Source organism: Danio aesculapii, chromosome 6 (genome assembly GCF_903798145.1).
Source record: "Danio aesculapii chromosome 6, fDanAes4.1, whole genome shotgun sequence".
NCBI lineage: Eukaryota > Metazoa > Chordata > Actinopteri > Cypriniformes > Danionidae > Danio > Danio aesculapii.
This window is the reverse complement of record NC_079440.1, coordinates 27,688,888-27,706,386: the sequence shown is the minus strand read 5'-3', so window position 1 is coordinate 27,706,386 and position 17,499 is coordinate 27,688,888. Positions and strand designations below refer to the sequence as shown.

Sequence of the window (17,499 nt, the reverse complement as noted above, 5' to 3'; positions counted from 1 at the left end):
GGCAGCTTTTCTCGTTCATTCTCTCTCTCTCTCTCTCTCTCTCTCTGAGAGAAGTTAAGGAAGTTAGAGATTGAGGAACCAAAGACTCAGTACCATGGGGCTCTGAAAGCAAAAAGGTACTTAGCGCTGCGTGGCTGGGATCTTTATACACAACTGATTGCAATTTCTGCCAACTCCGTCACTGGCCCATTTAACTACTCTTTCAGATGATTGGCTTTCTGGTGAAATCCCCATATGGGAGTTTTATTTAAGTTTTAATTAAGACCCTGTGAAAGGCGTATGTAGATGTTTTTTCAAGGCATTGGATATATAACTACTGGAATCTGATTTGAACATGTAAGCTGAATTTCAAACCTTATATAAAAATGTATTTCATGTTTTTGTTGTTGTACAGATCATAAACAAATAGTAGTCAGACACACTGAAAATACCTTATCTTTGATTTGTCTGAAAAAAATAAAATAAAATAAAATAAAATAGAGAATTTTTAAACTTACCACATAGCATGCATGTATGTGGGTGGCAACCTGGGGCTGCTGATTGGTGTACAGTTATATGACCTCATAATTCTCTCAGCCAATAGGAAATTACGAAATAAACTGGCCACCAAGAGATCCTGACGAAATAATTTCTGAAAGAGATCTACAGAGAGAAAAAAAAAGTTTAAAGTAATCAGACATGACACATTATAGCACGCAACTTCAACAAAAAAATGAAAGTAATTTGTTATGTTATGCTCACTAATGAAATCCTATGATAATGATATGTGTGCACAGCAGATAACCCCTAGAAATGTGCATAATGCAGACTTGCATTTCTCTGATACACAATAATTAAAGAGGTAAAAATGTAATCAAAGAATCACCGCTGGTTTCTCCTCAAGAATAAAGAAGAGTGTAAAATTAAGGATGTTAAAAATAAGTGAAAATTCGCAAGAAAGAGTTATGGTCTTTGATGGTAGAAAAATTATATTAAAACATTTTACATAAATTTAATAAAAGAGCACTACAGGTATTTGTGTTTTATTTCAACAAAGAATAAAACAAAAAATGCAAACAAATGAGAAATTTACAACAGTATTTCTAGTTTTAATCAGAACAAACCTCTCGGTAGGACATTCCATGCAATTGTGTCAGTGATAGCTGTGAAAATCCAGTTCAGCTCTCCTAAAGGTGTCCTCCTGTCATTCAGCCTTCCTGGTATCCTAAGAAAAGTTCAGAAACACATGAAAAATAAACAAAGAATAAGCATTGAATTGATGAGAAGGGCTAACATTGCATTAAAAATAATAATGTAAGAAATATATATGCTTAATAAACAAAAATATATTGCGATGCAAAATGTCATACTTTTATTGAACTAAACAAAAACAACACTGAACTTGAGCTAAAGAATTCCACTAGACATTTGTATTAAATTACCAAACTAAGCTGTGATAAATAATGACACCACCAAACTAAATTTGCTAAAGTTATAATGTATATGTATTGTATTGCAACTCATTGTTCAAGCTCTTGTTCTCTCCAAACTGGACTATTGCAACTCTCTGCTAGCCAGGCTACCAGCTAGTTCTATCAAACCTCTTCAGCTGCTTCAGAACGCAGCAGCACGAATGGTCTTTGATGAACCCAAAAGAGCACATGTCACTCCGCTACTCACCCGTTTGCACTGGCTGCCAGTTGCTGCCCGCATCAAATTCAAAGCTCTGATGTTTGCTTACAAAGTGACCTATGGCTTGGCTCCTTCATATCTGCTCTCACTTCTGCAGATATATGTGCCTTCCAGAAACTTGCGTTCTGTGAATGAACATCGCCTCGTTGTTCCATCCCAAAGAGGGAAGAAATCACTTTCCCGAACTCTCACATTCAATCTGCCCAGTTGGTGGAATGAACTCCCTAACTACATCAGAACAGCAGAGTCACTTGCTGTCTTCAAGAAACGACTAAAAACGCAACTGTTTAGTCTCCACTTTCCTTCCTAATCTGCAACTGCCTCTCTGGCTATACCACTAACTGTACCCTCTCTCTCTCTCTCTCTCCAAAAAAAAAAAAAATTTTTTTACTAATGCTTTGCTTCTTAGACTTTACACACCTGAAACTTGTCTATAGCACTTGTTCACTGCTGCTCTTATAGTTGTGTGAATTGCTTCCTTGTCCTCATTTGTAAGTCGCTTTGGATAAAAGCGTCTGCTAAATGACTAAATGTAAATGTAAATGTGTATTTGTATGTGGTAATGTATTGTGAAGCCAGAGACAATTTAACACAGTGTGGATAATAAGATAAAGTCATTTTTAGAAGTGGAGCAACTGATTCCTGAAGTGGAATAGCAAAATGATAGATCAAACAGTTCTGGGGGCTTCACTGTCTCTTGGCAGTTTAAAAATCTGACTCTTAGAATGAGCAATTCAGTCGTAGTGGTAGTGATAATTCATCTTCAAAAAATGTTGTTGCTAAACAACCAAGATCCTTTCTACTGTACTAAAGGGATATTGCTCCTTATGCAGCTTTAAAAAAATGTGTGAGTGTGTACATTTGCCTACCTATCTAAAAGGGGACATTGGTGTTGTTACACACCCACTAGAGGAAGAACTGGAGCCAAGATAGGGCATTATGTCATTTTTTTTTTCCAAGTAAAAAGGCCTCTGGTTAAGTTTTTTTTTTTTTTTAACCAAGAGGGGTCCTGGTTGTGTATGTGTGTTTATGCTCATTCTCAGGAGCTCCTCTGTAGACTAGAGCCATTTCACACACATCGTTCACACACACTCCTCTATTGTCTCTGAATGGCTGATGGCTCTGTGAGACTCTGAGGCCCTGTTTACACTAATATGTTTTAGTTTTAAAATGGCGTTTTAGAATAAAAACGATCTACTGGCATTTCACCTAGCGTTTCTGAACAGCTCTCCGTCCACACTACACTGCTGAAAATGCACATCACGTGACCACACACACACTCCGGCGTGCACTGCAGCGTATGAGCTCCAGGCAGTCAGCGGGTGCTTTGAGTACAGAACCCCAGGTGAGAGCTGTGCACGTTAGATGGTTCATCAATAGTCTACCACTGGATCTAATCTCCCTATATTTGTTAAACATGATATTTAATTCATCTTGTCTATATCTAACGACATATTCCCTGACTTTGGTCTTTTGAATCTATTACTTGTTCACAGGTAACGTGTTTTGTTCCTATAATGTATAAACTTATTGTACGTTATACTTTTAATGGCCATTATTGATTATTAAAACTGATATTCAGCAAAAGAGACAGGATATGCTTTGTATTTTTCACTGAAAATGAAAGGAGGCAGTTATGTTATAGGCTCCGCTTTGTTATAAATATGCATACAGAGAAGATGACGGTCATATTAATATGTAGCTACATGATGCCTTAACATTTTTGGTCTAAGTTGTTAGGATTAAAATGAAAAATGACAGTTCCTGATGTCATGTTTTCATTTTATTGTTGGGATAGTGAAACAACGTAGTCAGGGTGATGTGAATGAGGTTATTAAGTACAGTGTTCCCTTTGAAAATTCACCCAACGTGTTCTCGGGAGTTTGTTTTCCATATCAAATTTGCAAAGTCTGAACTTAGAAGTAAAGAACGCAAGACTGAACTTTCTGTAGGCTACTTAATATTGAGGAGAAAGCCCCAATCAGATAGGTTGATGTCTGCAGCCACGCCACCGTTTTCAGATGTCTCCATTTTCGACCATCGACACTGACACGGAGCAGCAGCGTTTTAAAATGACAACGGCCTCTTCAATGTTTTCAAAACGCTCCATTTTCAGTGCTCAAAAACTCTGGGGTAGTGTGGACGGGTAGGTGTAACCGAAGCAAAACTTATGCGTTTTAAAACAAAAATGTATTTAGTGCAAACGGGGCCTGGGCCTCTAGCAGCAGCTTATGTCAATTTATTAATTTAAATAGGTGGTTTACAACGCAATCTTACAATGCAATCTTGAAAATGGACATTACATGAAATGTAAGCTTGCAGAAATTGCCAAAGAAAAGTGAATTAGTAATTTATTACTGCTGAATAGTTTTTTTAATTGGGGATTTTTTTGTGATATTGTGAAGTTGTAAATTGTTTATTGTCATTTTAGTGGTTAGTGGCACTAGTATAGTGGTATATAATTTAAAATAATATTTTTGTTTTTGTTTTTTGTTAATATAGACTGAAATCACCAAATTTTCAACAATTTGCTGCAGCAACCCAGGTAAAGACTGAAATCCACTTGATTCCAGTTTGAAACTTCAAGCTCAAGGAATATTAGACTTCACTCCAGATGGAATCTTTGCCTACTTCACTTTGTCAGGCAGGTACTATTTGTGATTTCTTGATTGTGAATACATGTGGCAGTAATCAGGCCCGGGTGTGGCTAGATAAATTAGAGTTAAAGTTATGTTTTCATAAGGGGGGAACACTTTTTCCACACAGGGCTATGTAGTTTTGGATTTAGTTTTCTCTTAATAATAAAAAACTACATGATGTTGTAACATATGCATTTTGATGTGACCTGTGAAGTCACGTGAGTTGACGTCATATGCAGGCGGCGCACGTAAGGAAGCACAAGTGTGCAAGTGAAAAATAAAAAGCTATGTTTCCTCCAGCATGCGAGTCTATTGTCATCATCACAGAAATACATAAACATCACAATGGCGACGAGGATACTAACGTGATCTCAACATCTGATTTGAAGTTTTGAAGAAACACTCCCCGTACGTGAGTGAGTAAACACCGTCACACAGAAGTTGTTGCCATGCAGTCAATAATGAATCAAACATTCATCCAGCCATTTGACACAGAAACGGACCCCAGTTCATTAGGAACTCGGTGGAATAAGTGGATACAGCATTTTGAACACTTCATTATTGCAATTAATATTGCCGCCGACTTTTGGAAGAAAGCACTACTGCTGCACCTTGCTGGCGAACGCGTGCATGACATATATGATACGTTTGCCGCAGAGGAAGATTAATACACAGAAACAAAAACGAAACTAAATAACTACTTCTCCCCTAAAAAGAATACACAATTACTTGTTTATCAGTTCAGAAAAGCTGTTCAGCAACATATGGAAAAACTCGACACTTATCAAACCAGACTGAGGATGCTTGCAAAAGACTGTGAGTTTGCCGATGTTGACTGTGAAATAAAAGCACAGTTGATTCAAAGCTGCACTTCATCTAGGCTGAGTAGAAAAGCGCTTAGAGAACCAGATTTGACTTTGGAGGCTTATTAGACCATGGGAGAACGCTGGAAATATCTGTGCAACAAGCAACTGGAATTGAATAAAACTCAGTGGCCACTGTCAGTGCTGTACATCACAATTATAAGCAACAAAGTAAATTCAAAGCCACCAGCAAACAGATTTCTAACATACAATGCAGAAACTGTGGAGGACAGTATCCACATCAAGGTGTTTGTCCTGCTAGAGGAAAAGAATGCAGAGCATGTGGAAAACTAAATCACTATGCAAAAGTGTGTCGATCTCACACTACAAAACACCCTCAGCAACGAAAATATAATGACTGTCTACAGTACAAACATAACAGCAATCCACAAACAAGCAAGCAAGTTGCTGCAACATGTCAGTAATACACAAGATGACTCATCAAGTAGTGAAGATGCATATGTGTTTGTTTTAAACAGCAACACATGCCAACAACAGCCACAGACTGAAATAAACAGCACCAGGGTTAAAGCTTTGATCGATTCTGGAGCTGCAGTAAATACTATTAGCAAAGCAGAATTTGACACGCTCGCACCAAAACCACAAATTAGACCAGCAACAATCAAGATTTTCGCATATGGTTCTGATGCTGCTCTACCCCTCATTGTAATGTTCCAGTGCGACGTTGTTACAGTTACAGAAGCTAAGTTTTATGTACTTCAGAATGATGGACACACTCTTCTAAGCTATTGAACAGCACAAGAGCTTGGATTAATAAATATCACCAGCTCCGTTAACCATACAAACACCATTCGCACAGTAGCCGGTGAACTCATTGAAAATAATCCAGACCTGTTCAAAGGAATAGGGAAACTGAAAAACTTTCAAGTGAAGTTGCACATTAATCCAGATGTTCAACATACATGTCAGCCACACAGACGTGTGCCATTTCACATTCGACAGAAAGTGGAAGCTGAACTACAACAACTGACAAACAATGACATCATAGAAATGGTAACAGGTCCAACGCCATGGGTTTCCCCTATTGTGACTCCACCCAAACCTAAAGATCCTGATAAAGTCATAAATTGTGTTGACATGCGCCAGGCTAATATAGCCATAAAACATGAGCATCACATAACGCCCACCATTGATGATGCAAAAGTGTTCTCAAAACTTGATCGTAGAGCTGGTTACCATCAGCTAGAACTTCATCCAGACAGCCAATACATCACTACATTCACCACTCATCTAGGACTAAGGAGATACAAAAGGCTTAATTTGGGCATATCATCTGCTGCAGAGGTGTTCCAGAATGCCATAGCACAAACACTACAAGGCATAAAAGGTGTAAAAAACCTCAGCGATGACATCGTTTATGGTGCCTCACAGGGAGCACATGATGAAGCACTCAAAGCTTTTTCAGAGACTACAGGACAGTGGTCTTATACTAAATTGTGGGAAATGTGAGTTTAACAAAAACAGACTTGAATTTTATGGATTCATTTTCTCTGGCAGTGGCATCTCAGCAGACCCCAAAAAGGTTGCAGCCATTCTACAAGCCATTGAGCCCAAGGATCCAGGTGAAATTTGGAGCCTGCTAGGGATGGCAAACTACTGTTCACGGTTTATACAGGACTTTTCGACAATCAGTGCACCTCTTCGTGATCTAACTAAAAAAGACACACCTTGGCTGTGGGGTGAAATGCATAAGCAAGCTCTACAACAGCTCAAATATGCTCTAGTCTGTGCCACCACTGTATCATACTTTGACCCCTCAAAAGACACTGAACTTGTTGAAGATGCCAGTCCAGTTGGGCTTGGTGCCATTTTGTCACAAACACAATATGGTGAAAAAAATGTCATTGCATATGCCAGTCGTGCGCTCAGCGACACTGAAAAACGATACTCGCAAACTGAATGCGAATGCTAGCCATTGTATGGAGCTGCGAGCATTTTCATTTGTACATTTTTGGTCATCCGTTTACTTTAGTGACTGACCACAAGCCCTTAGAACTGATATAGAACAACCCAAGATCAAAGCCACCAGCCAGAATTGATTGATGGGGCCTAAGACTCCAGCCATACCAATTCAGAATAGAATACAGAAAAGGAATTGACAATCATGCTGATTTCATGTCCAGACACCCTGTGCCAGTTGATGTAGAATGTAACACGAGGGCATCCAAAGTGGCAGAGGAGTATGTCAATTTCATGGTTCTGCAGGCAACACCAAAAGCCATGATGATAGACGAGATAAAAACTGAGACAAAGAAGGATGCTCTGCTCCAGCAGGTTTGCTCCTGCATAAGAAGCAACTTATGGCGCATAAATACACGAGACCCACTCTTCGCTGACACATTAAAACAGTACAGAAATGTCAGTTCTGAACTCACTGTGTCACTGAACAATGATCTCATTCTCAGAGGCTCTAGAATAGTCATACCCTCCACTCTAGAGCAAATAGTCTTAGATCTTGCTCACGAGAGCCATCAAGGTGTCGCTAAAACCAAAAGTCTTCTGAGAGAAAAGATATGGTTTGCCAACATTGATCGAAAAGTTGAAGTCATAACTACAAATTGCATTGCTTGCCAAGCAAATACCCCCATCACACATGTCGAGCCGCTTCAAATGTCAGAAATGCCAGAAGCACCATGGTACAATCTTAGTGCGGATTCCTAGGGACCATTACTATCTGGCAAATATCTGCTAGTCGTTATAGATGACTACACTCGCTATCCTGTAGTTAAAACTCTACATTCTACATCAGCAACTGCTGTGATACCAGCTATTGATGATGTTTTTTCTATGTTTGGAATTCCCAAAGTGCTTAAAACTGACAATGGCCCTCCCTTCAACAGCACCATGTTCGCACAATTTGCTGTCTACAGTGGGTTTCACCATAAGAAAATAACACCCCTCTGGCCACAAGCTAATGCTACAGCAGAGAGATTTATGCGCACTTTAGGGAAAGCCATTCAAATTGCACACACTCAATGTCTCCCTTGGAAACAACAGTTAAATGTTTTCCTTCGTGACAACAGATCCACACCTCATTGTGCGCAAAAGAGACAAAAGCGCAAAGGATAAGATGAAAGCCCTTGCAGACACTCGAAAACATGCCATACACATTAACATCAAACCTGGGGACACTGTTTTGTGCAGGCAACAGAAACAGAACAAACTAACAACACCATACAGTACAAAGCCACTCACAGTCACCAGAGTCAAAGCCACTATGGTAACTGCAGAACGACAAGGACACTCTATTACAAGGAGCTGTTCTTTCTTTAAAAGAAGGCCTCCTGCCTACCTCTCTGATTATGTTTAGGTCAATAAACAAAAAAAAGAGGGAAATTGCATTGAAGTTCTGCAATGCAGAGGCTACAGACTGTTGAGATTTTTCAAGTATTCATGTTGCCTAGGAATTTTAACTGTTGCCGTTTGCTATGATTGCCAACAGTTAATACTTAACAGTTTATTCCAAAGTTATTGTTGCATATTAAAAGGTTTGTAAAAAAAAAAAAAAGGAGTGATGTAACATATGCATTTTGATGTGACCTGTGAAGTCACGTGAGTTGACGTCATATGCAGGCGGCGCACGTAAGGAAGCACAAGTGTGCAAGTGAAGAATAAAGAGCTATGTTTCCTCCAGCATGCAAATTTATTGTCATCATCACAGAAATACATAAACATCACAGATGTGTTTGCTTGTGTTATGTTTGACTAATATTTAAATTTGTTTGATAATCAGAAACATTAATGTCCAACAATAAATAATAGGAAACATTAAACTCCTTCAGATCATGGACCTCTTTATACCTACTTCTCAATCAGGTCTAAGGTCACTCCTGGCACCAGCTTTGCACTCTTCTGCATACAAAACCTTTAGGAAAAAGAAACACTTTGTAAGAGAAGACATGCTGAAAAAAGACACTCGTTTAAATATCTTCACTCAATTTTTTCTGCAACCAATATGCTTAAAATTCTGATTCTGTAATTACTCGAATCAGACTTGACCTCTCAGCAGCACCCTCTCTTTATATACAGTACATCCAGAAAGTATTCAGAGCGCTTTACTTTCTCCACATTTTTTATGTTAATGCCTTATTCCAAAAGAGATTAAATTCATTTAGTTCTTCAAAATTCTATGCACAATATTCCATAATTACAATGTGAAAAATATATATTTTTAATTGTTGCAAATTTAAATATTAATAAAAAACCTGAAAAATCACATGTACATAAGTATTCACTGCCTTTGTGAAGCCACTCCATTGATATTTTGGCAGTTTGCTTAGGGTCATTGTCCTGCTGGAAGATGAACCGTCACCCCAGTCTGATGTCAAGAGCACTCTAAAGCAGGTTTTCATCCAGGATGCTTCTGTACATTGCTGCATTCATCTTTCCCTCTATCCCGACTAGTCTTCCAGTTCCTGCGGCTGAAAAACATCCCTACAGCATGATGCTGCCACCACAATGCTTCACTGTAGGAATGGTAATAGCCATTTTCTCCAAACGCAACACTTGGCATTCACTCCAAAGAGTTAAATTTTAGTCTCATCAGACCAGAGAATTTATTTTTTTATGGTCTGGGAGTCCTTCAGATTCTTTTTGGCAAATTTAAGGCAGGGAGCGGCTTCCGTCTGGCCACTCTACCATACAGGCCTGATTGGTGGATTGCTGCACAGATGGTTGTCCTTCTGTATGGTTCTCTTCTCTCCAGAGAAAAACGCTGGAGCTCAGACAGAATGACCATTGGGTTATAGATCACCTCCCTGTCTAAGGCCCTTCTTCCCCAATCACTCAGCTTAGATGGCCGGCCAGCTCTAGGAAGAGTCCTGGTGGTTACAAACATCTTCCTCTTAGGGATGATGGAGGCCACTGTGCTCATTGGAACTTTCAAAGCAGCAGAATTTTTTTCTGTAAGCTTCCTCAATCGTGTGCCTCGAGACAATCCTGTCTTGGAGGACTACAGACAATTCCTTGGTCTTCATGTTAGGTTTGTGCTTTGACTTTGCACTGTCAACCCTGGGACCTTATATAGACAGGTGTATGCCTTTTCATGTTCAATCAACTGACTACCAACTGAATTACCACAGGTGAACTCCAATAAAGCTGCTGAAACATCTCAAGAATGATCAGTGGAAATAGAATGCACCTGAGCTCAATTTAGAGCTTTACGACAAAGGCTGTGAATAGTTATGTACATGTGATGTTTTAGGTTTTTTATTTTTAATAAATTTGCAACAGTTTCAAAAAAAAAATCCCATTGTCATTATGTGGTATTGTGTGTACAATTGTGACGCAATAAATTAATTTAATCCATTTTGCAATAAGGCTGTATCATAAAAAAAGTGAAGTGCTATGAATACTTTCGCATGCACTGTATACATCATACACCTAGAGGCTGACATTTTTGAGGTGTCTCATGGGTCACAGGAAACAAAATCACTCTTAATCACTAGATTGGGATGGGTCCAAAAAATGTCGGTGGGAGTCGGCATCATATACCACTATGATACACAAATTCACTGTTTATATAATTAACTATATACTTTAATTTTTAACTTCATTCTAGTTGCTTTGTCTCTTTAGGTCAGGGATGTCAAACTCAATTTCTGTAGGGCCGCAGTCCTGCACAGTTTAGTTCCAACCCTAATTAAGCTGATCAAACTAATTACGTTTTTCAGTCTTGTTTGAAACCTATACAGGTAAGTGTGTTGAAGCAGGGCTAAAACTAAACTGTGCAGGGCTGCGGCCCTCCAGGAATTGAGTTTGACATCCCTGCTTTAGGTTCTCCTCCTATTTGCTTTAGTGCTATAATGCCAACCACCGATAACATGATAAAAGAAGACTATTCTAATGTCGTTAGACATGAAAGAAGGGCTACAACAATTGGTGAATAAAAATGACCCTTCAATCGTGCTAACAGACATTTCTAGACAGTGTGAAGTTACAAACAATATCAAATTGAAAGAGTTGAAATGAAAACACCTTATGCCAGCTGAAAGATATGCAGACAGGTAATTTCAATTTAATTAATCTTTATTTCTATAGCGCTTTGACAATGTAGATTGTGTCGAAGCAGCTTAAAGTAAATTGAAACTGCTTCAGTCCAGTTTTCTGAGTTGAAGTTCAGTTCAGTGTAATGTACATTTCACTGCTGAGAGTTAAAACTCTGAAGAGCAAATGCATCGATGCGCAGCTCCACAAGTCCCAAACCAAGCAAGCCAGTGGCGACAGTGTCGAGGAACAAACTACACCAATTGGCGAAAGTGAAGGGAAAAAAATCAAACAAGAGAAACCAGGCTCAGTTGGGCATGACCATTTCTACTTTGGCCAAACTTCTTGTGCAGAGTTGCAGTCTAGGCGCCAGAGGTTGGAGAACGCTGTGCGTCCATTGTGGAGAAGCTACAAGTCTCAGTAAGTCACCAGCGGGTATTCAGGTATTTAGGCCGGCCGGAAATCTGACCTTCAAACAACAGGTTGCTATCAAGAATCATCCCCAATTTTGGACTGAAGTTGAGGACTGAACTGAAAATCCATCAAGGGTTAGATAATGTTCTAGGTTTTTGCATTTCATGTTTTGAGGTCCAATAAGAAAGACCTCCATTTTAGATGAATTTAGTAATAAGAAGTTTTTAGTCTATTTTTTTTTTTTTTTGTATCAGCTATGCAATCTGTTAATTTCATGAATTCGTACAAATTCTCAAGTTGAGAGGAGATATTAAGTTGTGTATCATTGGCATAACAATCAAATACAATAATGGCACAAGTGGCCTTAAGGACCATATGTGTAAAACTGCCCAAACAATTGGTAATTACATCTTTTGGTCTAAATACCAGTTGTGGTAAAATCAAAGTTCACTGACATGATGGCTCATATGGGTAACCTGGATCTAAGAACATTCAATGTTGTTGCGAGACCAGGTTAATTGAAGTTGCAAAAGAGCTCCTTAATATTGGAGCTCCTCAATATGTGGAAGAAGCATTGAGGTCAAAGATGTTCTGTGAAGTGTGCACATTGCATCTCGCCATGTTGAAGAAGAATTCAAGTTAAGAAGCATGTTATAGATGACCGCACACACACACACACACACACACACACACACACACACGCACGTACGCAAGAAAGAACAGATGCATTTTTTAGTCTTGGTTTAAATATTCCTAATATTGGAACACATCTGTCAATTTCTGAAAGTGCTTTGACTGAAGTCTTGAAATTTTTTATTTGATTGATCCTAATGATCTGAGTGATCTGTTTTATTTAGTGAGCATATATGTAATGTATTGAGGTCCAGAATCACAACTGTTTGACCCCTAGAGCCAAGATATGCATACACATTGAAAACCTTATCTCTGTTGCCAAATGCAATGACTTTAGTGTCACCAGCATAGCTGTGGTAAGAGATTTGGTTCTCTCATTATTTGGCTCAGTGGAAGCAAAGGTTGAACAGGAGAGGTGCCAGAATTGAACCTTGTGGGACTCTGCATCATGAGTGTCCAACTCTACCTATGGTCACTTATACTGACATAGCAACATCTCCCTTCAAGTTAAGATCTATCTACTTTGGCTCTCGGCAGAGGCGGTCGCATTTTTTCCCTCTCCGTCCCATATCTCATCTCGCTAGCTCCTCTTGTCTTTGTCTTATTCTATCTCTGAGGCTCTCCATGCCCTGCTATCCAAAAAAATAAGGAATTATGGATTTGATCAACTGGTCTCTGAATGCAATTCACACCATCTTCTCGATGAGAAGTTTGGGCTCGGGAGAGCCCACCTGTCCTGCGGGGACGTTTGCAGCTGGATACGTGATGGACGGGTGGGAGAAGTGGCACGTCCTGTGCCTGGCTGCTCTGTCTCTGGAGGATATTGAAGACATTTACCTATTCTGAACTTTGATAACAGGGTTTCTGCTGATGGGCTTATGTGGGGCCCTGGCGTATCGACGATTGATGAAAGTGCTGCACAAAACCCCACCAGGCTGGCCGGCTTGATTGAAGCACTGATGGGCAGGCTTGCTAATAATCAGACTGCAATATTAGATCGCAAACTGGAAAACATCGAGGTAAAGTTAGCAGCTTTGCAACAAGATTTGGCCAGATCTGGAGACGAGTGATGGACATTAAATATCTGTGAAATTGCCAGATATTGACCTAAAGTTGAAGTATCTTTCTACTCTTTCGGCTTCCCTGTGTTTTCTTTTCTCCTGCCAGACGGCCTCGGCTGGAGGAAAACAACTTTTCCCGGATAGCAAGATAAGGAGACGCTCTGAAATTCCTGCTCCACATCAAGGACACCTGTTGGACTCTACAGGCTTACACACACACACACATACACAGCACATCACTCCCTACCCCATAACCAACACCTTTGTGTGCTTTCACCCACTGGAGGGGGTAGGCAGGTCTGTGACCAGCGCCTCCATGGCTGCAGGACCAGATGGCTGCCCGCCCTTACCGGACTATATCCACACCCCCTGTTCCCATCCCCTGTGGCAATGTTATGTCTTGTCGGTGTGTTTTTTTTTTTTGTGCTAGATTGCTGGGGCTTTTTCTTTCTCCCTGATCTCACATTGCTCTAACTCAAGAGCAAGGTGAGAGGGAGTTTTTTTTTTGCTTCTCTCTCCTGAAATGTATCTTATTTCCTGTTCCACCTCCTGTGACCTGTCTTTCCCTGGAATTGTTATGTTTGTGTACGGTCGGGGGGGTTCAATTTACTTGCATTTTGTTGCCTTGTACTTGTACATGTGTGATGACAATAAAGTTGAATCTAATCTAAATCTAATCTGAACCATTTGAGGACCCTCCCAGGTTTTTTAATGCAGCACTATGTACTATGAAAAGCCAGACTGAAAATTGTCTATACATCCCTTTGAGCTTAAGAACTTGATAACCTAATTAAAAACAACTTTTTCAATAATTTTGCCAATGAAAGGCATAAATGAATATCCAGGTTGGTCATTTTTAATAGGGGTTTAACAAATGTAGTTTTCTGTTTTGCATTTTTGCAGTTGTGAATCTGTTATGCAAAGACGTTTGTCAATGGGTAAGAAAAATAAAACAAATGATGGCTCAGCTGACGTAGCACTATGGTGCAGTGTGCCTTTGTTTAGAGTACAAGGTTACAAAATGCAAAAAAAAAATCCAAAAAATAATACTACAGCCAAAAACAGTAAATAAATAAATAACTTAAATAATTAAAATGTAACAAAATAAATATGTACAAAGTATTTTGTATAACTCTCACACTTACGCCACTACTCCTACCCCGAACTGAGCTCGAGCTGCTCTTTTATAGCCACGAGACTCCACCCATTCTGGATTAAACCATGTCCGGTAAATTTAAGGTAAGTATGGATTTAAAACATTAAAGCATAAATCATTCAGGTAATCTCATACTTCTATACACTTCATTTGTAGTAGAAAATAAACTTCTAATACACAAATGATTTATTTGCATATTCACATGACTTTAAAAACTCCTTTTCCATTTTCCCCAAAGTCTCTTCACCCCCTTACATAAAACACATAGTTTTCCAGGCTGGCTGACCACTCTGCGCATGTGCAGCGCATGACTGTGCATAAAATGCTGAACATCATCTTTTTGTCCCCTTTTTACTTCCTGTAGCCATCGAGGCGCAACCCGGAAGACTGACAGACAAGACGAACGAACAAACAGACACAAACACAATTTGACACACAGGTAAGTAAAATGTATGCTTCTATGTCATGCATGTTGGGTGAAACCTAGTGTAACAAAATATGCAGGGATTATTGATGACAAAACAAATAACTAATCATTTCTTAGCTATAAATGTTAACTAATTAAAAAATATAAAAACAAGCTAAATAGAGTTGTATACATGCAGTTTTATTCAACAGGCTAAAGATCCCAGATCAGCAGTTAACTATATATAAATGGCAAGTTAATCTCCTACTAAAGCAATGTTAATGTAAAGGATGATAATTAAACCATAAATAAAAAAATCAACTGTAAGCAAAAGAAAACAAGTGAAAACATATTGTGTGCGATGACGAAAGGATGATAATGTGCACATAGTTAACTTTAGGCCCATTTATAATCTCTTTAAAGAGTGGTTAAAAGGAAAGCGGCAACCGCTACTGCTTACAAAAATACATTTTTTTAAAAAGAGCTCTTAAAAGCAGCAGGACTGTGGGTGCACAAGCATTGATTTTATCCAGTCTATTTCAAAGATAACAGATTGCACAAGTTGCATTTGCAGGCACAGTTGCTTTGTGCAAGGAAATGGAAGTGTGGAAGGTGTATGAACCCTAGCACGTATCACATCAGCCATGCGTGTGACACTAAAGCCCTCCTTAGTGAGTCAAGATAGCCTGCATCTCATCGTGCACGTGATCATCCTCTCATTCGGTATTTACCTGCTTTCTTTGCTCACGTGAACACAGTCGTGCTACATCTCAATGAAAAAAAATTTTCAGTGCTTTCCACACACAAATTTTACTTGGGCGGGCCTCAGGTATATTAACGGCCACCCAAGTATATTTAATGACATTTATTTATTTTTTTATTAGCATTCTTTTACAATTTTTTTGTATGTCCCCTAAAACCAAACATCCGCGATCAATTAACCAGTGGGAAATCTTCTCTCGTCCTACACGTTTTGTACTGCTCGTTGTGTGCGCACGAAACTGAAAACACTCCCACAAACAATCTCACATGCTCTAAACCACAGAGATGCACCTATTTGGGACTTAAAAAATGCATCTGTCTGGGGTTTCTAAATCTTCTAAAATGTCCGGTATTTGGCCTTTGCTTTCACTTTCTAAAGTTGCTACATGTTTTTGCATTACAATTTTATTTACATTCACTTGGCTTCGCAGCTGACTGTGAGCGGACAGCCGTAAGAGTGAGAGAAATATTAAATAATTAATTCTATAATCTAAACGACTCAGAAAAACTTTACTTTATAATGTACCTGGAAAAGGCATCTAAACTGGCTGCAAAATATTTGTATACCATTTGTACAACCATTTTGTTAGAAATGGTTAATTAAACTCATTTGCCTTATTTAAATAATCTACACTTTTTATTGTTTGTAACGGTGAGTCTGAGATAGTATTTGAATGCATATGCAGAAGTTTATTAAAGGGTTTAGGCAGAGACATCAATGATTAAACAGGCTGAAAGTAGGCAACATGTAAGCAGTCCAATCAAATAACAAACACAGGGTTAATTCCGGGAGACGTAGTAGTAATTTAGGCAGAGGATCAGTGCAACAATAATCAGTCCAAAACAGATCAAGATACACAGGGGCAAATCCAGAAGACGTAGTGAGAAGGCAGACAAAAGTTCAAGGCAACAATTAGCAGTCCAAAACAGAGCAAGAGGGTAAAGACAGATAATGTACTTGATCAAGGCAGGCAGGGTCATACACAGAAAAGCAGACATGAAAGTCACATGGAACACTTGGTAAGGTGGGTAAACTGGCAATACTTCGCAAGGAAGCATGGCCTGAGCTCTTGCTGAAATACAGCACAAACAGGATGTAACTGCAGAGGGAGCGGAGCTGAGTCAGTAGTTAGACGAGGGCTCCCTTTGCTGGCGTGGCATTGCAGAACCCCGCCCTCTAGGAGCGACTCCTGGAGCTCAACATGGGCGCCCCGTGGCCTGGGCTGTGGGGCAGAGACAGGCCTGGGCCGTGTAACAGAAGCGAGCCTGGGCCGTGAAGCAGAGGCGGGCCTGGACTGTGGAGCAGTGGTGTACCTGAAGCATGGAGCTGAGGAGGACCTCGAGCGTGGAGCTGCGGAAGGCCTGAAGAGTGGAACTGTGGAGGGCCTGGAGCGTGGAACTGTGGAAGGCCTGGACAGTGGAGCTGCGGAGGGCCTGGAGCATGGAGCTGCGGAGGGCCTGGAGCATGGGGCTGTGGAGGGTCTGGAGCATGGAGCTGAGGTATGTCTGGTGGCTTTGGTGCAGCAGGCATAGACGTGTCATATACCCCCAGTGGGTCAGGAGGCCTAGGTTCAGGAAGTACTGGCAGTTCATTAAACCCCAGTGGGTCAGGAGGCTTAGGTTCAGGAGGCACTGGCCATGTATTCAACCCCAGTGGGTCAGGAGGCTTAGGTTCAAGATGCACTGGCAGTTCATTCAACACCAGTGGGTGAGGAGGCTTGGGTTTAGGAGACACTGGTAGTTCATTCAATTTCAGTGGGTCAGGAGGCTTGGGTTCAGGAGACACTGGCAGTTCATTTAACTCCAGTGGGTCAAGAGGTTTGGGTTCAGGAGACACTGGCAATTCATTTAACTCCAGTGGGTCAGAAGGCTTGAGTTCAGGAGACAC

General features: G+C 40.0%; 1 protein-coding gene across 3 annotated transcripts in view; it reads right to left on the bottom strand.

Moving 5' to 3' along the window:
• The window catches only part of rptor (regulatory associated protein of MTOR, complex 1), a 228,242-nt gene that overhangs the window by 112,055 nt on the left and 98,688 nt on the right, over positions 1-17,499 (bottom strand). For all 3 annotated transcript variants that reach the window (XM_056459872.1, XM_056459873.1, XM_056459874.1), the window contains exons 8-10: positions 9,000-9,059; positions 1,104-1,204; positions 498-642 (exon numbers count right to left, since the gene is read on the bottom strand). In XM_056459872.1, the coding sequence (XP_056315847.1) occupies positions 498-642; positions 1,104-1,204; positions 9,000-9,059 (306 nt within the window). The remainder of the gene's footprint in view (positions 1-497; positions 643-1,103; positions 1,205-8,999; positions 9,060-17,499) is intronic.